Genomic DNA, 22,962 nt, shown 5'->3' with positions numbered 1-22,962 from the left:
CCATTAACCCCTAGCACGGGCAGAGCAGCCAAACTCCCCGAGTCTCCTAGAAAAGAGAACGACGTGGGGGGCGCCTGAGTGGTTGTGGATGATGGAGCGCTGGCAGCAGCAGAGCGGCTGTGCCGTACATTGGGGGGGTTGGCTGGATGCAGCGCCATGGGCTGGAAGCTGCAGGCAGGGTGGTGGGGAGAGGTGGAGGCTGCACGGAACCTAAAGATTATTCAAAGCCATCCTGGGTGGATATTTAAGGGGGGCAGGGGGGGTGAGTATTTCCCCCCAAGTCTCCTGGGAGGAGCTGGCTGGTCTGTGGGGCTCAGCCCAGCCTGGGGAGCCAGGTCTCCTGCTGTCGAATCCACAACCTGGGGCCTCTAATGCCACCGATTAAAGGACTCAGCTCCTTCCACCAGCAAAAGGCCCAAAGGACACCAGGCCAGTTTGGGGCAGGTCCCAGGCCAGGCATGTCCAGCGGCTCCCCCACCACCCCACGGCAGGCTCAGGCAGCACCTTGTGGAGCCTGCGCAGTCACGCTGGGGGGAAGAAGAGAGGCAGAGCAGCATGCGCCCCACACTCAATCCATGGTGCCCCCGCCCGTACTTGGAACACTGGTTGCCCCCTCTCAACAAAGCTCGATTACAACAGGAAACGGTACAGGGAAGGGCAACAAAAATGGTTGGAGGACTGGAACAGCTTCCATATGAGGGGAGATTAGAAAGACTAGTTTCAGAGTAGCAGCCGTGTTAGTCTGTAGCCGCAAAAAGAAGAACAGGAGTACTTGTGGCACCTTAGAGACTAACAAATTTATTAGAGCATAAGCTTTCGTGGACTGCATCCGAAGAAGTGGGCTGTAGTCCACGAAAGCTTATGCTCTAATAAATTTGTTAGTCTCTAAGGTGCCACAAGTACTCCTGTTCTTTTTTAGAAAGACTAGGACTGTTCAACTTGGAAAAGAGACAACTAAGGGGGGATACAATAGAGGCCTGTAAAATCATGAAGGGTGAGGAGAAAATGTTCCAGGAAGTGTTAATTACCCCTTCACACAACACACGAAGCAGGGGTCACCTAGTGATATTAATAGGCAGCAGGTTCAAAACCAACAAAAGGAAGTACTTGTGCAGTCAGCCTGTGGAACTCCCTGCTACGGGATGTTGTGAAGGCCAAAAGTATAACTGGGTTCAAGAACTAGGTAAATTCCTGGAGGACAGGTCCAGCAGTGGGTATTAGCCAAGCTGGTCAGGGACAACCCCTTGTTCCGGGTGGCCCTAATCTCTGACTGAAGCTGGGACAGGACAGAGGCTGGATCACACGATAAATGGCCCTGTTCTGTTCGTCCCTCTGAAGCCTCAGGCACCATCAGAAGACAGGCCACTGGGCTGGCTGGTCTAACCCCAGTCTTATGGCCGCTGCCCATGCTGGCAGCTGAGGAAGGAATCACGGCGAGCCATGTTTTTCTTTCACAGTTGCACGCTTTGGGGGAGAGGGGAATAGGAAGGACGAGACAGGATCCGCTACTTCTGGCCTGTGAGCATTGGGGGTCAAAAGCTGGGCCCAGCTTGGGAATGGGGAGGGGGGTTTGTTTATAGCCTCTGGAGCCTCAGCCTGCCCTGCTCGCCTGGCGGCCTATGGCCCAATCCCCCCTTCGCAGGGACAGCACTTCACAAAACCACACCCATGGTTTATTACTGCACAGGCTGTGCCAATGGAAAGAGACAGAGCAAAGGGAGAGGCAGAGGGGACAGCAGAGGCAGCGAAAGGGACAGGCTGTACAGGGCGTGCTGCCCGAGCTCAGTATATACACAAGGAAGGGGCAGGAATGCAGCAGCCCCTGGGGGTGCCATGCACCCCAGAAAGCCAGGGGCACTGTCAGTTTGACACAGAGGGGGCCATGTAGGTGCGGAATCGCTCGTGCGCTCGCTCTTGGGTCAGGAGGCGCAGCCTCATGGTGTCCACCGCCTCCTCCAGGCCTGGCTGCTGGCTGATTTCCACCGTGTAGTCGTTGGCCTGTAGGGGGCAACAGCAGGGTTAGGGGACTGGCTAGGACTGGGGTCACGGAGTGGGGGCTGGCTGTTGCTGGGGCACACCCCTGGTGAGGGGGCACAGGTCAGGGCCTGCAGAGTCGCACATGGGGACAGCAATGCAGCTGCACGCAGAGACCCTGCGTAGTTGTGCTCAGCCAAGAGTAGAGGGCAGCAGCCTGCGTGGGAGTTCCAACTGCAGGCAGCTCTGGGGGAGGCCGCCCGCCCGCCCCACGGCAGGGTGGAGGGGCCGATTGCTGTCCGCAGGGAGCAGGGTACCCTCCTGAGGCAGCCTGAGCCCAGACACTCACCAGCTGTAGTGAGGCCAGCATGGAGCGACACACCTCAAAGGCCGGCTTCCCTGCCACCAGGCTGGCGAAGGAGTGCCACTCGCCGAGCCGCCCACAGCTCGCCGCCAGCTGGTCCCCGTAGCTGTGGATGTCGAAGGCAGCTCGCTCCTCCTGCACGGGAGAGGGGGAGTTAGACACTGCGCCTAGCACTGAGGGGCCAAGCCAAGCCCCGTTCACCCATGGCCACTAGCAAACGCTGGCCAACTCCTGGGGGAGCGGGAGGATGACCCCGGCAGCCCCTGCCCTAAAACCACGTTACAACTGTCACTGTCCGTCCATGGCTTAGGGGCACCGGCAGAGCTGTGGTGGGAGCCAAGGGCAGGATAGCAGGGGGGCTGCAGATTGGGTTTGAGGGGCACCGGCAGAGCTATGGGGAAAGCCCAGGCTGGGGGGCACCGGCAGATGTCAGAGGTACTCTCAGACTGGCAGAGGGGACTATGGGCCAGGATTAGGTGGGCAGCAACAGTGCTGGGATCCGCCCATCCCTGGGCTCTTACTCTAGGTTATGCCACCGTTCATTCCCCAGGCAGCAGCTAATCACAGACGCACTCCGCCTCTAGTGCAGCAGGGGGTGGCAGCGCCTTTAAGTCAACAGGGTAAGACAGATGCCCGCCAGGGAGCAGGACCCAGGTCATGGGCTTCCCTGCAGGGAGCGGAGTACCAGGCTGAGAGCTCTGGCCAAAGCTGCACAGAGTCTAGGGAGACAGGGACGGGGATGTGCTCTCAAGCCTCACTTCAGCAACACCCTGTGTGCCCCACTGCCAGTGGCCCAGCCACCCTCACTCCCAGCCCTCTGCTGCGCACTCCACCCACCCCTGGGCTCATCCCTGCAGAGAGCCCGGCCCATGTGCTGCCCGAACAGCTTCCCCACAGCCAGGGGCAGGTTCCCATGCTCCAGTCTCACCTGCTCCTGCAGCTTGGGTTCTATCTTGTCCTCCCAGTCACGGATACGCTGGGACAGCACCGTCTCACGGGCATACTTCTGGGAGTTGGCAATGAACAGCTCCTGGGGACGGAGAGATGGAGGATCAGGGGGGCAGATTCCAGCCCCCACCCCAGCTCTGCCTCACTCCCACCTCCCCACCGGGCTCAGGGGAACATTGAAATGGAGACGTGGGCAGGGGTCACTCGTGCCTGCATTTCCAGATATGGCCGCTCCCCACACCTGAGGCAGGGGCGCGGTCCCCCGGCTGCAATGGGAGTGGTGGTGCTCACCTCTCCAACGCTGAGGGCCCACCCCATGGAGCAGCCAGGCAGCTCCCGCTCTCCGCTGGAGAGCTCAGGCCTGGCCCTCTAAGGGCACAGGCTAGAAATGGAGGATCAGACCTGAAGAAGTGGGCTGTAGTCCACGAAAGCTTATGCTCTAATAAATTTGTTAGTCTCTAAGGTGCCACAAGTACTCCTGTTCTTCTTTTTGCGGATACAGACTAACACGGCTGTTACTCTGAAAAGAGAATCCAATGCTGTCCCTGGCCCAGCTGGGTCCAGGCTTTCCAACCTGCTAACAAGTCCAGCCTGCCCCCCACCATCCCTCTTGTTCCTGGGCTGGGAGGGAATGAACATTTACAGGCATCTCTGGAAAGCCACGCCCCTTAGCTGCAGCATCAGAAGGGCACGGCTGCCCAGGCAGCAAGAAGGGCCAATGGGCAGGTGGCGCTGCAGAGCCAGGCTCAGGCAGAGAGTCTCTGCGCCAACCCCCCGGGGGATGGGTACGTACCACATTTCTCCTCACCAGCTCCTCATAGCTCAGGGAGTCAGGGATCGCGCAGGGGCCTGAAAGCGAAGGGGAAGCTATAGCTGAGAGCAGCATGGCGCTGCCGCTCCGAGACAGCACAAGTCATCACGGATACCCTGCCAACCCACTAACAGGGACATGACTTCCCCAGCGCCATGGGGCTCACTGTCCCTGGGAAGCACATGGAGCTTGCCCAGCTGGGTATGCGCAAATGTGTATGCACAAACATGTATGCGTGCACATGTTCAGGGGTGGGGAGACACACCACTCTCCTAACATAGACAGCTTTTGATGAACCCACAGGCCAGATGGGGCTGGTGCAGCCAACCACATCTCTGGGGCCCTACCAAATTCACAGCCGTGAAAAACACGTCATGGGCCAGACCTCTACCGTGAAATCTAGCTTTGGAGGGAAGGGACAGGGCTGGGGGCACCCCACCCAGGGGCTCCTACCTTTCACTGGGCTCCAGCTGCTGGTCGGCCAGGCTGGGGAGGAGTGGGACTTCCCCTGCACAGCCACTCTGGGGGAAGGCGGGGGCAGAGATCAGACCCATCTCTGAAGGCAGTGCAGAAGTGGGGGTGGCAATCCCACGACCCCTTTACAACAGTTTTGCGATACCCCATCCCCCAAGACCCCTTTTTGGATTGAGACCCCCACGGTTACAACACCCTGAAGTTTCAGATGTAGACATCTGAAAACATTAAATTGACCAATTTTAAAACCCTCTGACCATGAAACTGACTAAAATGGACTGTGAATTTGGTAGAGCTCTACTCATCCCTAACATAACTGCAACCCATGGAGACTACAGGTCCCAGCATGCAGTGCTCCATTGCAAGATGGAGCACTGCATGCTGGGACACATAGTCCACAGGTGCCCAGCTATGGTAACGCCCACTCTATGTTACACATCCTTGCTGAGCTCCCAGGCTCAGGCACATTGCCAATACAGGCCCCTCAGGGTAAATGAGGCTGCGCCTGTCTGTGACAAGAAAGGGGATCTGCTGGGACTACGTTACCCAGGTCGCCCTCGGCCAGCTGCTCCAGGGCCTCCGGGTGGATGTCGTCCTGCTCCAGGAAGTCATCTGCAGAAGGAGAAAGGACTCTGGCCAAGGGTTCATGGGAAAGTTCCCACCCAGACGTTGAGTCCTGCTTAGCGCGGAGCTGCCGAGCCAAGGGGAGCAGGGATTGTGGGGAGTCCCTGCAGCCTGCTCGGTCCGTGGCTCACCCAAGAGAGGACAAAGTCGTCACACAGCAGCTGCCCTGGGCCTGGAAATCCTGCGCTGGCTTCCAAGGGGCAGAGAGGGACACAGAGCCTGCCTGTCTAGCTCAAGTATGGCCCAGCTCAGCAGGTCAGAGCAGACACTGTCCGGCAGCCACAACAGCCCCAGCCCCAATTTTCACTCCAGTTTCTAGCAGGGTTGGCCAACGTAGCAAATGTCACCCTCTGATGGGCACGAACTGGCCCAGACCTCCTGGGGCAGGAGTGAGGAATGGTGGCCAGGATCCCGTGCCCAGGGCAGCAGTGATGGCACACAGACTGCCCCAGCTCCGAGGCTTTCGGGAGTACCTGCCCCCACGTCGCGGTCCAGGTACTCGTCCATTCGCTCCTCCTCCATGGCATTCAGCTCCTCCTCGGCCTCCTCCAGCAGCTCCTCCTCCTGCAGATGCTTCCCCAGCAGCAGTCCCTGGGAGAGGGAACAGGCCTGGCCGTCACTGCTGATCTCCATGCGAGTGCCTGCCTGCCACCAGCCGGCGGTTGTCCTCAGGATTTACATCCCCATGGCACCCCGGGCCCCTGAGCAGTACGTGCTGGGTGGGGCGGCCCACGTGGTCCCTGCCCCTAGGAAAGGTGCCCTAGACACTGGCCAATCCCTGTGGCTGCCCAAGTGCCACCCAGACCCGTGGCAGCACAGGCGCTCACCGGAACCTGCCCCTTTCTGCAGGCAGACCGAGGGCACCTCCACATTCACACTCGTGCCCCAGCGTCGCTACTGCCTCACCATTCTCCTCTGCAGCTTCCTCTGCACGGCCATGCGCTCCTTCAGCTGCTTCCAGTACAGAACCTCCAGATCTGCCAAGACACAGTGGGAGCATGGGAACTGCCCTGCCAGGCAGAGACGGACGGAGCCGGGCTGCGTGGCATGGACACCCGGCATGACTCCTGCCCGCGGGCTCTAGGCACAGCCCTGGCTTGGCTGCAGTCACAAACTGGCTGGGCTCCACCCTCGCCCCCGAGGGAAGGAAGAGCTCCAGGACAGGCACATACAGCCAAAGCCCTGGGGCGGGAGCTGCTGCTAACCAACAGGGTATGCAGTTCCCATCCCCCTGCAGTGAGACAGCTGGCTGGGCATCCTGCCCCAACCAGTTTGGCCCAGTGATCCCTGGGGTGGGGACGTGTGTGTCCAGGTGGGAAGAGGGCTCAAAGCACATTCTTCCCCCAACCCTACACCTCAACCGCCTGGATCGCCCGCCACGTGGGAGCCGAGGGCTGGTATATGCTAGAAAAGTGCGTCAACCGAGTTACATCACTTGGGGGTGTGAAAATCCACATGCCGGATCGACGCAGCGAAGCCGACCTAAGTCCCCGTGTAGACAGGCTCTTCCGTCGGTCTAGCTCCCACCTTTCAAGAAGGCGGATTGGCCCTGTCAATGGGAGAACCCCTCCTGTCAGCGTAGCTAGTGTCTACACTGCAGTGTGCCGCCAGAGCGTTTCCAGTGTAGACAAGCCGGGAGGAATGCTCTGGGGCTGGGACAGTGCTGACGCACTCTTTGGTTTCGCTCTGTGGGGCTCTGTGAAAAGCAGGCTCCAGAGGCATTTGAGTGTGGGAGGGGAGGGGCGTTTATGGCAAGCAGAGTGGGCAGCAAAGGGATGTTGCCTCTCGCGCACATCACCAGCCACATCCCTCTCACCAGCGAACGTTGGCCCTTTCTTCTTGGTTCTTCTGCTGTCGGCTCTGTCGTTCTCTGGGGAGAGACCAGAAACGGGTGTCTGGGTTCTGCGGGGATAGCCCTGTCAGTCGGACACCAGATTATTGGGGGCGGGAGTGGGATTAAGGACAGATGCATGGCTGACCCAGTGCTTTGGGCACCGGCCAAGGATTGAGATGACCTGGGTTCAAGTTCCTGCTCTTCCTGACTCCCTGGGTCTCCTAGGGTGAGGACTGAGACCCAGGGACAATGTGACTCAGGTGTCCAGCAGGGAGGATACCCTGCCAGGTCTCTCGGGGGTGGGGAGGAGCAACATATTACAGATGGCAAGGCTCTGAAACTACAGCAATAGGGCCCGGATAAGATGGACAAACACACGGATGCCAGATGATGATGCCACCTCCTCTCAAAGAGCCCTGTGGCCATGCAAGCTACTTTGCCAGCCCTGGTACCACAACACGGTTACAGGGTTACCAGAACCAGCTCTGGAGAGGCAGGGCAGCCTAAGGAGGCCTGCGCCACTGGGGAAAAAGCGGCGCGAGGACCTGATAGAGGGATGCAAACAAGCGGGTTAGGGACGGTCACATCAGACACCGCTCTCTGCTCTCTCATGATACCCGAGCAAAGGGCAGCCACTGATGAGAGGAAACGCCACGTGCCGCGCTCAGTCCTCTCGTAGCAGTGACCTTACTGAGCTCAGAAAGGACCAGACGTGTATCTGTAGATGAGAACACCCACAATTCTATTAGGCAGGGAACACGTATAAGGAATAGAAACCAGAGTAATCGAGAGGTGTTGGGAAAAACCGTCCCCTACAGGCAGGTCCCACGAGCTCTGCGCCCCGGCAGCGGAACTCCAGCGGGCTCCAGCGAATGAGTTTTCATTTTTAGGAAGCTTGTGGGCCCTCAGCTTTAGAGAAAACCTTGACGATGTGAACCACGCATAACTGATGCGGCTATAGCTGCCTGAGTCTGCAGACAGCCTGAACCAATAGCTCTGCGCCATTCCTCCAGTTAGACCGACGCTGAATCACGACGACTACACTTTAAACGTCAGCACCATTAAGTGTTTCACTGCCGATCGTTTTGGCAAGACCGCCCGACTAGAATGGCCTATCCCATGATTTCAAACCCCCTCCCCAGGCTTGCAAGCCCCCACCTTTTCCCCTGCCAGTCTCCACAGTGCAGTTCTACGCTGGGCAATGCAAGAGTCTCTGGCGTGTGTGGACCTGAGGTGGGGGGACGGCCTGAACTAAACGGAATTTGTTATCACAATAGGCTGACGGGGCCACTCTGCCTTTCAACGTCCATTACCCAGCTGGGGAATTCCCAGTCTGCTGCCCCGGGCAGCATATTCTGTTCTGGGGTTTCCTGTCCCTTCCTGATGCAGCTGAGGTGGGTTACGGGGCTGGATGGGAGTCCTGTGATCCACACCAAATGGCAGGCAGGAGATGGGCTGAGTACAAGGGCCACACACCATGTGACTAGAACAAGGGGAGTCCCCAGGACAGAGTCCAGACACCAGCCGCTATGAGCATTGGCCTGCTAAACCCAGGGTTGTGAGTTCAATCCTTGAGGGAGCCATTTAGGGAACTGGGGTAAAAATCTGTCTGGGGATGGGTCCTGCTTTGAGCAGGGGGTTGGACTAGATGACCTCCTGAGGTCTCTTCAACACTGATTCTATGATGCTGAGGCTGGGGGCGTCGAGAGGCCACGTCTCTCGGCAGAGAAGGGCCCTGCCAGGGAGCAGGCTGCAGGGTAGGGGAGCAGAGCTGGAGCGAAGATACTCACGGCTTGCAGAGAACCACTTCATGAAGTCCTGTAGCTTCCTGGGTGCCCGCCTCTTCCGCTTGCTGCCGGGCACGTCGTCCAGGTCACTCGGCACCGTGAAGGGTCTGCCTGGAGCCAGGTGCAGAGAAGGGAGTGAGCTGCAGTCACAGTGGGCGGGGAAAGGAAGGAAGCAGGGGGGGCTCTGCCAGTCTCTGCACCAGCAGCCACCAGCACCGGGCGCAGGTTCCAGGGAGACCGCTGGGCGGGTGTTAGCAGCCACTGACGCCCAGCCATACAGTCACATGCCGCAGGACTCAGGACAAGGCCTGTAAGCGTAGTCCCCACCAGATCTGCCTTCCACTTCAGAGGCAGCTCCGCACTCTTTTGCGCTGGAAGACGCGCTGCTGGGGCCTGACACCACCCCTCTTCCCAGCACGGAGCAATCCTGCAAGCGCCTGGGGAGGCGGGTTTGGGGCTGGCCAGGAAGGAGGAAGGCCCCTTTGCTTCACAGCATCAGAGTCTCAAAGCCTGGGCTGCAGCCGCTCTCTCTGTCAGTGCAGGGGCTCTTCCCAGCGAGGCCACCGGGCCCAGCAGGCAACGCAGGCTGGGTGCTCTGGTCCAGGCAGGCAGGGAGCCACTCTCTCCGGGTCGCACGGCTCAACTCAGGATGGGGGCAGCCACATTCACTCCACTAGCCACCCCCCATCTAGAGGCAACGGTAATTTGCTCCGTGGACAGTGGGAGGCTTTAAGATGGGGGCTTCCCTGCTCACAGCACACGCGCCCTTCCAGTGGTTCCTGCTTCCTGGAGCTAAACACCCAGGCTAGGATATCATCCCAGGCCTTGCTGTGGTGAAGCAGCTGCTAAACCCCAGAGAGCAGCCAGGCCAAGTCACCCGTCAGCTGGCCCCTCGTTACCTTTCTTAAAGGGCTTATCCTCAGAGTCGTCAAAGGGGTCAAGGCTTCGCCACGGATCCAGCATCTCCTGGCACAGAACGTGAGTGAACGGTGAATGGGGCAGCTTGGTGGCCAGGCTCAGTTCCCACTCGATTCCCCACTGCAGTCCCCCTCCCTGAGCAGGCAGGGAGCACCCCGTGTCACCAAAGCATGGCTGAGGCAGCCAGTTCAGGACCCACAGCGATGAGCTCTAGGGCCTGTGCCCACATACCCAGTGCAGTGGGGAAGCTCCCAGATCACCAGCCTCCCCCTGAGTTACTATCTGGGAACTGCTCTCATTCCCAAAGGGACTCTGCTGCCCCTCGGGATGTGTCCCTACGCCCGCTCTCACCTTTATGTGGGCGCTGGGCTCCACGGCCGGGGCCCGTTCCCGCAGCATGTACCCCTTGCCCTCGAGCACACTCTAGCAGGCAGAGAACAAGGCAGTTAGTTTCCTGAAGCATCGTACGGAGGCGAGACTGATCAGCTGGGCCTGTGGGGACCCCTGGCTGCTGGACAGGAGTGAGCGCAGCAGCCCCACCTCCCCATGCCACCCCCCGACAACCGCCCTACTCCTACCTTCTGCTGCTGAATGTGCTCGACAGCAGCAGGACTGGTCTCCATGCCCCCTTCTGGGGCATCAGGCAAGAAATCGTCTCCTCCTCCTGCATCGTCATCGTCATCACCACCCCCCTCTGGTGCCACAGTGCCTACCGGAGAGGGGCACAGTCACTCCTGGGTCCTTTTCCATCCATGGGGCCACAACCAGCGTAGGAACAGCCCCTGGGAAGCCATCCATCCTCCGCCCTCCCTGCTCCCGAGAGGGAACCTCTCCTTCAATTCTGAAAACCAGCCCCGCTTTGAAGGCTGCAGCTCTTGAGAGAACAAGACTGGGTTTCGTTCATAACATAGGCTCCGACACCCCGCACAGCACAGGGCTGCCAGTGCCAGGGAGAACTCGAGCTGCCCCATTGACCCCTGTGGTTAGGAACCAGCCTGCCGGGGGCCCATGCTATGGGGGTGCCACCCTAACCAAAGCCCGCCAGCACCCCGGATCTCACACAGCAAACTGGCCACATATCTCACCTTCATTTTCAGAGAAGTTCAAGACTGGGATAGGCATCTCACAGGCACTGACCTCCATGGGCGCGTTTCCAGACCCCGGGGTGGCAGTCTGCCCTCCTGGCAGGGATGAGGCAGAATCGGGGGAGAGGGAGAGACTTGTTAATGATGTCCCCCAAGCATTACCCCATTGGGGTCTTAGCCCTTGGCTCTCTGTGGACCTCCCTTGAATAGCTGCTGGTTTGGTGACCAAGGCTCATTCCAGCCAGCCATAAACAAGGCTGGCTTGTATAGCCAGCTTCCCCCATACCCCTCAAGTTGGCCTCTCCGATGGACTCTGCATCTCCCACATCCCCTCCCAGGAGGTTTTTGGAGTGGCTTTGGGAGGGTAAGGGGAGATCCCCAGCCCAATCCTGCACCTGTAGCGCTGCCAAGGTCCCCAGCCTGGTGTCTTGCTTGGAAGCACTGCGTGGGTGAGAGGCCCGCCAGCTCCAGCATGAAGGCTCCGTTGGCGTGAGGGGTGCACGTGTTCATGCGGAAATCCTTCCGGCTGGCCAGGATCTCCCCCTTCCGGCTGAGAGGAGAAAGAGCGGCGTTAGAACGGCTCTGACCCAGCAGCATTGCTGGTTTCCAGGGTGCAGCCAGAGCATGGGTTCGTAAAAGGTCGTATGGGACGCCAGGAAGAAGGGAAAGAGACCCAGACCTGGGAGAGACCCGCTGCGTTCCATTGAGCCCAGTCACATCCCCAAGCCAGCATAGAATGGGACTTCTTGTTGGCTCAGATCCTGGGGGGCGGTACATAAGGGAGACCAAGATCTCCTTGTCTCCAGGCTGACCACGCTCTTCTAAGCGGCACAGGCTGGTGTCACATCCCCCTGTTGTTTAGCCAGACAGGGCAGGTTTAGCTCCGCTCATCTCCTCCTAAATCTCTCCCTCTGCACCCCAAACGCTTTGTTGCTCTCTGAACTGCCCCCGCCCCTGCACAGACCCCCCCTTTCCAATACAATGGGGCCAGAGCTGAGTGCAGGATCCCAGCTAGGATCTCCCCGGAGCCAGGCAGAGGGGGGCTACCCCCTCCCTGCTCCAGCACACAAGGCCTCTATCAGCCCAGGCTCATGGTGGCCCATCTCATCTCCTGTCGGATTGGCTTCTCACTCTCCCACCTCCATTCCTGACGGTCCCTGGCTGATCCCCAGGCTTGTCCTTCCCCCAGTTGCGTTTCCCATGAGGAACCTCACGCAATGTCCTGCCCACACCTCTGAACTCGCTGGAGCCCTCTGGATTATTTCCCTCCCCCTGCTGTTCTCCCTCCTCTAGCCCATTAATGAAGATGTTGAGCAGGGCCAGACCCTGACACTAATGGTGAGAAAATCCAAGAGAGACAGAAAGAAGATGGCAGGAGAGGAGTGACTGAAAGGCATTACGAGGGAAGCCTTTACCTGAACAGGGGGTTGTCCTTCTTTTCTGTCTCTTCTGGGGGTACCAGGGCCATCGGAGTCAAGGGGACAATGTTCACAGTCTGCAAAGATAGGACAGCATGATCCCAGCTGCCCATCACAGGAAGAGAGGGGCCCGGATGCACTCCACAGACAGGGCCCTTGCAGCCGGGAAGACTCATTCACACATACAGAGAGCTTTTTCATCTGCTTCTCAGGGCTATCAGGGCAGGCTGGGCGCTGGGCAGCACCGTCCTGCCAGGGTACAAACACCAGCTCTCACCAGCCAGATGGCAGCCATTGGTACCCAGGGTGTGTCACCACTTGCTGCTGAGGAGGGTTCTGGCTGCAGGAATGCCTGGAAATACTCCCTCGCTGGCAGAGGTCTCCCCTAACAGCACTGCTCAGGTGGGGGGGGGGGGGTGAGCAAGCTGGCACATTGGACACGGCAGACTCTAGTCTCGGAAACCCCCTGATTAGGAGGCAGAAGGGACACGAGAGGGGCAGGGAGGGCATGAAGGACGGGGACCGCGTCACTTACATTAGGCTGGTGATCTTTCTTCATGTCCACGCTCACCACGTTGGTGTCCTTGATGTCATCCAATGAGAGGAACTGCAGAGAGCGAGCAGTAAGATGGAGCACTTCACACAGAGAGCTGTCTCTCTGACATGCCGTACAGACATACTCTGCTGATCCCCACAGCACCCCCGATGGCAGGTCAGGGTCTCCGGGCCACGGGGGAGGGAAGTGACATGCCCAAGGTCATGGAGTGACTCCTGGCCCCAGGCTCAGTCTACCCTGATCCAAACAAGAACAGTTCTTGAGGAGAGGAGGCAGAGAGCCAGTGGGAGCCCTCCAAGCGGTGCACAGGGACCATGGGCTCCCAGATACTTGGTGGCAAACTCCTTCCAATGCAAGCTGGCCTCTTAGCAGAAATGCCTTAGAACATGGTGGCCAGTGAGTTTGGGGATAGCAGCAGAATTCACCGATACACTGTTATCTGTATAGAGGCAATGTGACACACACACAGTGCACTGAGCCTGGGAGCCTCAACAGGCCCTGAGAAATGTCCCTAGCTCCCAGGGGCCTTGGAGCTGGGAACCTTTCATCTCCACAGACACCACAGGGCAGCCACTGCTCCCCCGAGGGCAGCACGCCAGGCTCCCACAAGCAGTGCTGCTGGTTAGCCATTACGGTTATATGGTGCACCTGCTAAAGGCTCTCCCAGCCCTCAGTATGGCCAGGCAAGCATTCACACACCCTTCAGCTGACAGCCCTCCACCTCCTGGGACAGAGAGAGCCATGGAGGTCAAGCGTTTAATCTCTGGGGTGGAGCTGGAGGACTGCAGAGGCTGAGGGCTCTGTCCCATGAGGTGAAGGGATGGAATGCTATAAGGCTACACTTATGGTGGCGTGTAGAGTACAGATACTGCACGCCCAGCTAGCAGCATAGACACATCTTAGGCACGTAGAATACAGTCCCCACAGGCCTGACCCCTAGGGTATAAACACGCCCAAGCAGGGCCTCCCACGTCTACACTGCTACTTTTAACAGTAGTGTGTCCCACTGCCTCCCCACTGCAGGAGCCTTTCCCGCCATGGTAAAAGGTTCTGCCAGCGACGAAAAGCCCCGGCAGGTCCCTGCTGCCTCCCCACTGCAGGAGCCTTTCCCTCTGGTGTGTAGCTACAGGTGTGTCTGTGCTCGACTCACCACCGTAAGTGCAGACATAGCTGTAGAGACCAAACCCCCAGGCCCAGGGTGTTTGGGGGCAGGGGCAAGTGCTGTGGAAGCTAAATCCCCGTAGCCAGAGAAGAGCAGTTTGGGACTGGCCTGCTGGCAAGTGATCATAGCAACTAATCAGGCAGGGCACAATTAGACTTGGCATCTGAGTCTGCAGCCTAAGGTCACCCACCACCATTTAACCTACCAGTCCAGTACCTAGCACACACCAGGCAGAGGACTGCTGGAATATTGCCCGCACCCCCCCCCCTGCTGGCGCACAGAGGGACTGCACACAGGAAGGACGCACACCACACCCGCTGTCTTACCTCTTCCTCCACCGTCCTGGGCCCAGCACTCACGTCAGCGTCGGTGCCGTCCTCCCCCACAGACATAGGCTGTTTGTCCCGCCTGGGTCAGGGAGGGGAAAAACACAAGAGGGCACTGGAGTTTTCTAAAACCATTATTGTCTGCTGGGCAGTTTCCTGGGGCAGAGCCCAGGATGTCCGAGTCATTGGTAGGGTGTGCCCTGGGGCAACAGTTACTCTGACAAAAGACACAGGGATGTAACATGTCTCCTCCAGCCCAGGAGTGGGCAGCAGTTAAAGCTACCGGGGCCTTTTTTGTCCTTGTGAAGTGCTATAGAAGGGCCCAGCGTTGAATAGCCCAGGAGGGAGACAGCCACATCAGTAGGTTATTCTTCTGATGGGAGCCAACTAATGTGCACTTGATTCCTATATGCAGGCCTGGCTCAGAGCTGGAGCCCACCACTCCTGTGCAAGTGGCTCAGAGGAAATGGGATTTGGCTGCAGTGGGGGGGGATGGGGGGAGCGCTTAGGCCTGGCCAGCAAATCCCTTGCTTGTTGAGTCGATTCCGTTTCCGTCAGGGAATGGGGAAGGGGAAGGGGAGGCACGTTTCACTTCGAGGCAGCCAGCACGCAGCTTGAAGAGAACTGTTTAACATATTCCATTTCTAGCAGCTCTAAGTCCCTGCAACACCAGCAGCACCCTTCCCTGTTGGCTCTGTCCCTTCCCGCATCAGCAAGGCCCTAGCACAGGGGTGGGCAAACTTTTTGGCCCGAGGGCCACATCAGGGTTGCGCAACTGTATGAAGGGCCGGGTAGGGAAGGCTGTGCCTCCCCAAACAGCCTGGACCCCGCCCCCTATCCGCCCCCTCCCACTTCCCGCCCCGACTGCCCCCCTCAGACTCCCAACCCATCCAACCCCCCCTTCTCCTTGACCCTTGATCGCCCCTCCCGGGACCCCCGCCCCCATCCAACCCCCCTGCTCCCCGACTGCCCCAACCCCTATCCACACCCCCGCCCCCTGATAGCCCCTCCGGGACTCCCACCCCCATCCAACCACCCTCTGCTCCTCATCCCCAACCACCCCCTCCAGGGACCCCCCGCCCCTAATTGCCCCCCAGGATCCTACACCCCCCATCCCCTGACTGCCTTCCCGACCCCATCCACCTCCCCCCCCCCCAGGCCTCCCGGGACTCCCACTCCCAACCCTCCCTGTTCCCCATCTCCTGACCACCCCCCCAGAACCTCCACCCCATCCAACCACCCCCTCCCCCCCCAGGACCTCCCGCTCCCTTACTCAACCCCCCCGCTCCCCGTCCCCTTACCAGCAGCAGGAGCTCGCAACCGCGACACCAGGCCAGAGCCAGCTGCGCTCCCCACACTGCCCAGTGGGAGCGGCAGGCCAGAGCGCGGTCAGCACGGCGGCGTGGCTGTGGGGGAGAGCAGGGGAGGGGCCGGGGAGACTAGGCTCCCCAGCCAGGAGCTCAGGGGCCGGGCAGGACGGTCCCGCGGGCCGGATGTGGCCCAGGGGCCGTAGTTTGCCCACGTCTGCCCTAGCAAGCGCCCCTGCTGAGCCAGGCCTCTGGCTGAGAGAAGCAGAGGAGCCCAAAGGGAATTCCATTTCAGAGGTCGGTTTGTGTGGCTGGAGCCAAGTGCCTGTTCAAAGTCAGAGTCATAGGATAGCTTCACCCGTCCGGGGGGATTTCTGTTTCAGAACAGCTACTGCTGTCCACCCTAAACAGATCTCTCCTCTCTTAACCGAAGACCTGTACTGAGCACGGGCCAGTCAGAATGGGGATGGAAAAGTTACTAAAGAGGTGACATGCTACATTTGAAAACTGCTACTAAATGGGATCACCCTGCTAGCGAGGTGCCGAAACCCTCCCACTCCCACGCCATCTTCTTTCTATTTGATACCTCCATTCACTGGGCTGCATTGTGATCACACCAGCTCAGGTCCCAGTCCTACAGCTGGATCCCCACCAGAGATCCCTCGTGCCTGCACAGAGACCCACTGACTTCAACATTATCCCGGGAGGATCCTTTTGCAAGACTGGAGCCTAGCATTAAAACCAGCAAAAAATAACCACAGAGATTGTCCTGGATGACAACAGTTTAAAACCAGATAAAGAGCGAGCGTGCATTATGATCTGAGCAGGGAGTCAGGACGGGTGGGTCTATTCCCCTCTCTGCGGGGGGCTTCCTCTGTAGACTTGGGTAAGTCACTTCGCTTCCCACCTGCAAAAGGGGGATAATTTACCTATATCGAAGAATGGGTGTTCGAAGGATTAGTTAGTATTTGCAAAATGCTACAAGACCCTTGCTTGGAAGAGACTAGGGAGGGGTAAAGAACCGTGACAGTGATAAAAAGGACAGGAGCTGCAGGTCAGAAAGAGATGCATTTGCCTGCTGAGCTGGGCTGGGGGGAAGTCATGGTGGGAGCCCCCAGCACTAAGCCCAGACGGACTTCACAAGAGGCAACCTCACGGAGAAGGAAAATCTTTACTTACTTTTTGTTGGAGATGAAGTCGAGGGCCTGGTAAACAAGAGAGTAGAGATATTCCACCTGCCAAAATAAGGCAAGAAGGTTAGAGGCTGGGATGTAAGGATCTAAGGGAGGCTGCCTCTGTTAGGGCCTAGGTGTGACGTTATTGACATAAACTGGGACCATATAGATCATTGTTGCAACCAAGGTCCTGTAGTGGCACCCAAATCTTGTATAAAGGGGGTCAAATGGGGTGTCTAGGACAAGGTTATGGTTTACTGGTTATGATTATGCTGTCTATATGTGTGTATCAGTTTTGTAGTCGAAGTTATGAATATTGGCTCTATACTGTCTGTATGGCAAACTTATGCTATGCTTCTGGGTGACATCCCAGACAAGCTGAGATTAGCTCTGCCTAGCCTGCTTGATGGCCCATTAAGGACCATCAGCTATACAATGGACCCATTGAGAGAAGGCAGATACGCCTTGTACCTCAGCAAAGTATGCAGGGACTGGCCCATGTGACTCCAGACTCCATTTTGCTGTAATTTTCCACAGTAAGAACAAAGAGGTGTTCTTACACCTGGAAAAGACTATATAAGGCTGATGCCTGATCTCCATCTTGTCTTCAATCCTGCTTCTTACCTCTGGAGGAACTTTGCTACAAACTGAAGCTCTGAACAAAGGACTGAATGACCCATCCCAGCTGGGGATGTATTCCAGAGACTTGATTTGAACCTGCAGTTTATTCCATCGCTGCTGCAAGCCTGAACCAAGAACTTTGCCATTACTGTATGTAATTGATTCCATTTAACCAATTCTAACTCTCATTTCTATCTTTTTCCTTTTATGAATAAACCTTTAGATTTTAGATTCTAAAGGATTGGCAATAGCGTGATTTGTGGGTAAGGTCTGACTTGTATATTGACCTGGGTCTGGGGCTTGGTCCTTTGGGATCAGGAGAACCTTTTTCTTTTACTGGGGTATTGGTTTTTATAACCATTTGTCCCCATAACGTGTGGCACTGGTGGTAATACTCGGAAACTGGAGTGTCTAAGGAGATTGCTTGTGAGACTTGCGGTTAGCCAGTGGGATGAGACCGAAGTCTTAGTCTGGCTGGTTTGGTTTGCCTTATCATAGAATCATAGAATATCAGAGTTGGAAGGGACCTCAAGAGGTCATCTAGTCCAACCCCCTGCTCAAAGCAGGACCAATTCCCAGCTAAATCATCCCAGCCAGGGCTTTGTCAAGCTGGGCCTTAAAAACCTCCAAGGAAGGAGACTCCACCACCTTCCTAGGTAACGCATTCCAGTGTTTCACCACCCTCCTAGTGAAATAGTTTTTCCTGATATCCAACCTGGACCTCCCCCACTGCAACTTGAGACCATTGCTCCTTGTTCTGTCGTCTGCCACCACTGAGAACAGCCGAGCTCCATCCTCTTTGGAACCCCCCTTCAGGTAGTTGAAGGCTGCTATCAAATCCCCCCTCATTCTTCTCTTCTGGAGACTAAACAATCCCAGTTCCCTCAGCCTCTCCTCATAAGTCATGTGCTCCAGACCCCTAATCATTTTTGTTGCCCTCCGCTGGACTCTTTCCAATTTTTCCACATCCTTCTTGTAGTGTGGGGCCCAAAACTGGACACAGTATTCCAGATGAGGCCTCACCAATGTCGAATAAAGGGGAACGATCACGTCCCTCGATCTGCTGGCAATGCCCCTACTTATACAGCCCAAAATGCCGTTAGCCTTTTTGGCAACAAGAGCACACTGTTGACTCATATCCAGCTTCTCGTCCACTGTGACCCCTAGGTCCTTTTCTGCAGAAAGGTGGAAAAACCCCAGCCTTGGGCTGTAACTGCCCTATTTTAGCAATTTGTCCTGAGTTGGCACTCTCAGTTGGGTTCCGCCAGAACCGCATTGTCACACTAGGGTAAACAGGGGTCCCCGAAGAGGCCCCAATGTTTGTTTTTGATAACGTCAGTGTTCTCACCAGATCTTGGCACTTTCAGCCTTAACTCCAGCTTAGGGGAGCGTTTTGCCTGAGGAACAAAGTACTATGTAGCGAGACTTGTAGCTTCTGCAGGCTGCACGTCCATATACAAATAGAGACGGGAGCAGCCACAGCGGGGGCTGGGTGATGTCTATTGTTTCAGGGCTATATTTAATCAATCAGCACATGTGCAGCTGGCCTAACGCTTTCAGAGTCAAGCAAAACTCCCCAAAGCACCCACTGTACAAGCCTCCAGCTGGCAAACTCCAGAGCAGCTCTCCTCCCGGCCTTGCAGGGGCAGCAGGGGTGAGTCACAACAGTTATCCTTGGCTTCCCCACCTTCTTGCTGTAGATGCAGGCAGAACCCTGGATCAGCAGAGCCGCCTCTATGAAGTTCATGGTGGTTTTGCCGCCATCGAAGGAAATGCAGATCTGGTCCAGCTACAGAACACACACACGGGAAGACACAAGCTGATTTTACAGTCTGGGTTTGAGAGACAACGCAGCAGGAAGAGACACTTTGGAGGGGACAAAGCCCTGGCCCCACAGCAAACCTGCAGTGGCACCTGGGGGATGAGATGAGAGGGGTGAAGGGAGAATGCAAGACTTTTCCCTTCGCATTCTCTTGTAATTTTTGGGGCTACAGCTCTTCCATAGGTGGCAATGGTTCTCCAAGGAACAGGTCTGTGCTGTGCAGAGCATCGTTTCTAAAGCTCCTGTGGACCCAGGAGCACTTCACAGGGAGGGCAGGAAGCAAAAGGAACAGGTCTGAGGTCCAGAACTTGATATTTAGAGTTTAAGGCCAGTGACAACGTGGCAGGGCTGGCCTGAGGGACAGGAACATTAGGAACCAAAACGAGCACCACATGCTAGGAATTCCAGCTGCATGGACACACTGTGGCACTTGGATACTGACATTCCTCCCTGCCACCCTGATCTTCGTGGATGGAAAGAATGCCTTACCTCCTCCAGATACTCCCCCAACTGGGCTGCCACATCCACCTCCCAGTTCTTTGTGAGGTCCCGGATGGGCTGCAGAAGGTGCAGGAAGCGTGACTCCACATCCTCCATCGTAACAGATCCCTAGAAGTGCAAGAAGTTACATTTCATCCAGGAGCCGGGCAGACAAGCCCCCAATCAGGAGGGAACAGAACAAGGACACAGGTCCGTCAGTTTGCTGACAACGCTGTCATTTGTGGCCTGTAGTCATTTAATGGGATGCAGTCAGCTCAAAGCTGGCTCCAATTTTGTTTTTATAAAAAGTCAGCTTTTGTAAAACCGGAGGCCAATAAAAATGTTTTAATTCAAACAAAAAACAGGGCTTTGTTTTGACATAAACATTCCCGTGTTGTCACAACACAGAGTAACAGTAAGCTAGTGTCTGAGAACCTACAAATAAAAAATATTTATCTGATTTTAGACCTACACAAATGTCTGTAAATAAACAAACCCAACCATGAAACTGACTAGAAATCCCAGTGAAATAAAATAAAGCATGTAGCATAAATTGCTGATTGTATTATTTATACACTAGCAGCACCTGGTCAGAATTATGGCCTTGTTGGGATGGTTAATCTGCAAACCTGAGCCTCAATTCTGCAAACAGTTAAGCACATGCGTGACCTGACTCCTGGGTCTTAGGACCCAGTCTGATGCAAAAAGTAATTTTCCCTCTGTTGATACTCACACCTTCTTGTCAACTGTAGGGAATGGGCCACATCCACCCTGACTGAATTGGCCTCGTTAGCACTGACCCCCTACTTGGTAAGGCAACTCCCATCTTTTCATGGGCTGTATATTTATACCTGCCTACTGTATTTTTCACTCCATGCATCTGATGAAGTGGGTTATAGCCCACGAAAGCTTATGCCCAAATAAATTTGTTAGTCTCTAAGGTGCCACAAGGACTCCTCATTGTTTTTACACAGGTGCAGGCTCACTCATGGCCAGACTACTCTGAATTTGGGCATCACTTTACACATAGGATCTTCTTACGCTATAGGGAGAAAGAGCTGCCATTCACTGCACACCGGAGTGTTCTCCTCAAAACCAGCCCATACCATGTGCCTCTCCTGCTCCCCATCCTGCCTTCCCAGGCTGTGGTTAGTGCCTCGCCTCCCCTCCCCATTTTTTTAGCCGGTGTCAGATAGTGGCCTTGGTGCCTCATATGGGACTGCAGTATTTGGCTGTCAAAGAGGGATGGAGGGATCAGACCCAGGAGCAAAGAGCGGGGATGGAAGCGGGGAAGGGAGCAAGGAATGTGACAAGTTGGAGCAATAAGGGCTCAAGGAGGGGTCAGATCCTAGATCAGGGATTCTCAGCCAGGGGTACATGTACCTCTGGGGGTTTGCAGAGGTCTTCCAGGGAGTATCAACTCATCTAGATATTTGCCTACAACAGGCTACATAAAAAGCACTAGCAAAGTCAGCACCAACAAAAATTTCACACAATGACTTGTTTATACTGCTCTATATACTCTAAATTGAAATGTAAGTACAATATATATATATATATATAAAATGTGTATATATATCTCTGCCCTGATATAACGCTGTCCTCGGGAACCAAAAAAATCGTACTGCGTTATAGGTGAAACCGCGTTATATCAAACTTGCTTTGATCCGCCGGAGTGCGCAGCCCCGCCCCCCCCCCCGGAGTGCTGCTTTACCGTGTTATATCCAAATTCGTGTTATATCGTGTTATATCGGATCGCGTTAAATCTGGGTAGAGGTGTATATTCCAATTGATTTTTTTATAATTATATGGTAAAAATGAGAAAGTCAGCAATTTTTCAGTAATAGTGTGCTGTGACACTTTTGTATTTTTAGTCTGAATTTGTAAGTTTTTAAGTGAAGTAAAACCTGGGCTATGCAAGGCAGAACAGACTCCTGATAGGGGTACTGTAGTCTGGAAAGGTTGAGAACCAGTGCCCTAGGACACAGTCCAATCATGATACACAGGCGCAAAAGGGGACAAGGATAAAGGAACCAGGGTCTCCCCAGAGACACATGGGACTCAGGATGGCTTGTGTATCTTGGGGAAGACGCTGATACCAGATTAGGGTCTTCCCCACAGCACCCACCCCCCACTCTGGCCCCCCAAACACCCTCCAAGCTTTGGGCCCCACCATCCCCACAGCACCCATCTCAGCTCTGCCCCAATCCCACCCCCCCCAGCTCTGCCCCCACCCATTCCCACAGCACCCCTCAGCTCTGCCCCCACCCATGCCCACAGAACCCCCCAGCTCTGCCCCCACCCATGCCCACAGCACCCCCCAGCTCTGCCCCCCATGCCCACAGCACCCCCCAGTTCTGCCCCCACCCATTCCCACAGCATCCCCCAGCTCTGCCCCCCGTGTCCACAGCACCCCTCAGCTCTGCCCCCACCCATGCCCACAGAACCCCCCAGCTCTGCCCCCACCCATGCCCACAGCACCCCTCAGCTCTGACCCCCCTCCCCACAGCACCCCCCAGCTCTGCCCCCGCCCATGCCCATAGCACCCCTCAGCTCTGCCCCCCTCCCCATAGCACCCCCCAGCTCTGCCCCCCCCATGCCCACAGCACCCCCCAGCTCTGCCCCCCTCCCCACAGCACCCCCCAGCTCTGCCCCCGCCCATGCCCACAGCACCCCCAGCTCTGCCCCCGCCCATGCCCACAGCACCCCCAGCTCTGCCCCCGCCCATGCCCACAGCACCCCCCAGCTCTGCCCCCACCCATGCCCACAGCACCCCCCAGCTCTGCCCCCCATGCCCACAGCACCCCCCAGTTCTGCCCCCACCCATGCCCACAGCATCCCCCAGCTCTGCCCCCCGTGTCCACAGCACCCCTCAGCTCTGCCCCCACCCATGCCCACAGAACCCCCCAGCTCTGCCCCCACCCATGCCCACAGCACCCCTCAGCTCTGACCCCCCTCCCCACAGCACCCCCCAGCTCTGCCCCCGCCCATGCCCATAGCACCCCTCAGCTCTGCCCCCCTCCCCATAGCACCCCCAGCTCTGCCCCCCCCCATGCCCACAGCACCCCCCAGCTCTGCCCCCCTCCCCACAGCACCCTCCATGTAGACTGGGGTGACCGGACCGTACCACGGGGCTGGGCGGGGGGGGTCGCACCACACTCACCCCGCCGCACAGGGGATTCGCTCCGCTCCGCCTCAGCCCCCGAGCCCCGCCACCATTTTGTTTTTCCCGCTCACCGCGGTGACGTCGTTCAGCGCGTGAGGCGGGCGCGGTGA

At 56.9% G+C, this 22,962-nt stretch overlaps 1 protein-coding gene across 2 annotated transcripts; it reads right to left on the bottom strand.

The window, feature by feature from the left end:
* Nucleotides 1-1,657: 1,657 nt before the first annotated feature.
* Nucleotides 1,658-22,921, bottom strand: NCAPH2 (non-SMC condensin II complex subunit H2). Of its 2 annotated transcripts, none has more exons than XM_054007028.1 (21): nucleotides 22,850-22,921; nucleotides 19,696-19,815; nucleotides 19,072-19,173; nucleotides 16,768-16,823; nucleotides 14,282-14,363; nucleotides 12,773-12,844; nucleotides 12,235-12,314; nucleotides 11,215-11,369; nucleotides 10,820-10,915; nucleotides 10,313-10,443; nucleotides 10,086-10,157; nucleotides 9,716-9,782; nucleotides 8,820-8,927; nucleotides 7,012-7,065; nucleotides 6,102-6,172; nucleotides 5,669-5,786; nucleotides 5,118-5,183; nucleotides 4,080-4,135; nucleotides 3,267-3,368; nucleotides 2,324-2,473; nucleotides 1,658-1,998 (listed from the first exon to the last, which is right to left on the bottom strand). In XM_054007028.1, the coding sequence occupies exons 2-21, from the start codon at nucleotides 19,801-19,803 to the stop codon at nucleotides 1,861-1,863; spliced, it is 1,884 nt and encodes a 627-aa protein (XP_053863003.1). In that variant the 5' UTR covers nucleotides 19,804-19,815; nucleotides 22,850-22,921; the 3' UTR covers nucleotides 1,658-1,860. The 2 variants fall into 2 exon arrangements, with proteins under 2 accessions (XP_053863003.1, XP_053863068.1); XM_054007093.1 differs by having other exon boundaries at nucleotides 22,814-22,892.
* Between the last annotated feature and the right edge of the window lie 41 nt (nucleotides 22,922-22,962).

This window comes from Malaclemys terrapin, chromosome 1, assembly GCF_027887155.1.
Source record: "Malaclemys terrapin pileata isolate rMalTer1 chromosome 1, rMalTer1.hap1, whole genome shotgun sequence".
Taxonomy (NCBI): domain Eukaryota; kingdom Metazoa; phylum Chordata; order Testudines; family Emydidae; genus Malaclemys; species Malaclemys terrapin.
This window is presented reverse-complemented; position numbering and strand designations above follow the sequence as displayed.

Bases quoted from the DNA above. Each gene is read 5' to 3' on its own strand.
- NCAPH2 (XM_054007028.1), bottom strand. From the start codon at position 19,803: ATGGAGGATGTGGAGTCACGCTTCCTGCACCTTCTGCAGCCCATCCGG. The intron at 16,824-19,071 runs GTGGGGAAGCCA...TTATTTTGGCAG, and splicing joins CCTGCATCTACAGCAAGAAG to GTGGAATATCTCTACTCTCT. The intron at 10,916-11,214 runs GTGCAGGATTGG...CATCCCTGCCAG, and splicing joins GGACCTTGGCAGCGCTACAG to GAGGGCAGACTGCCACCCCG.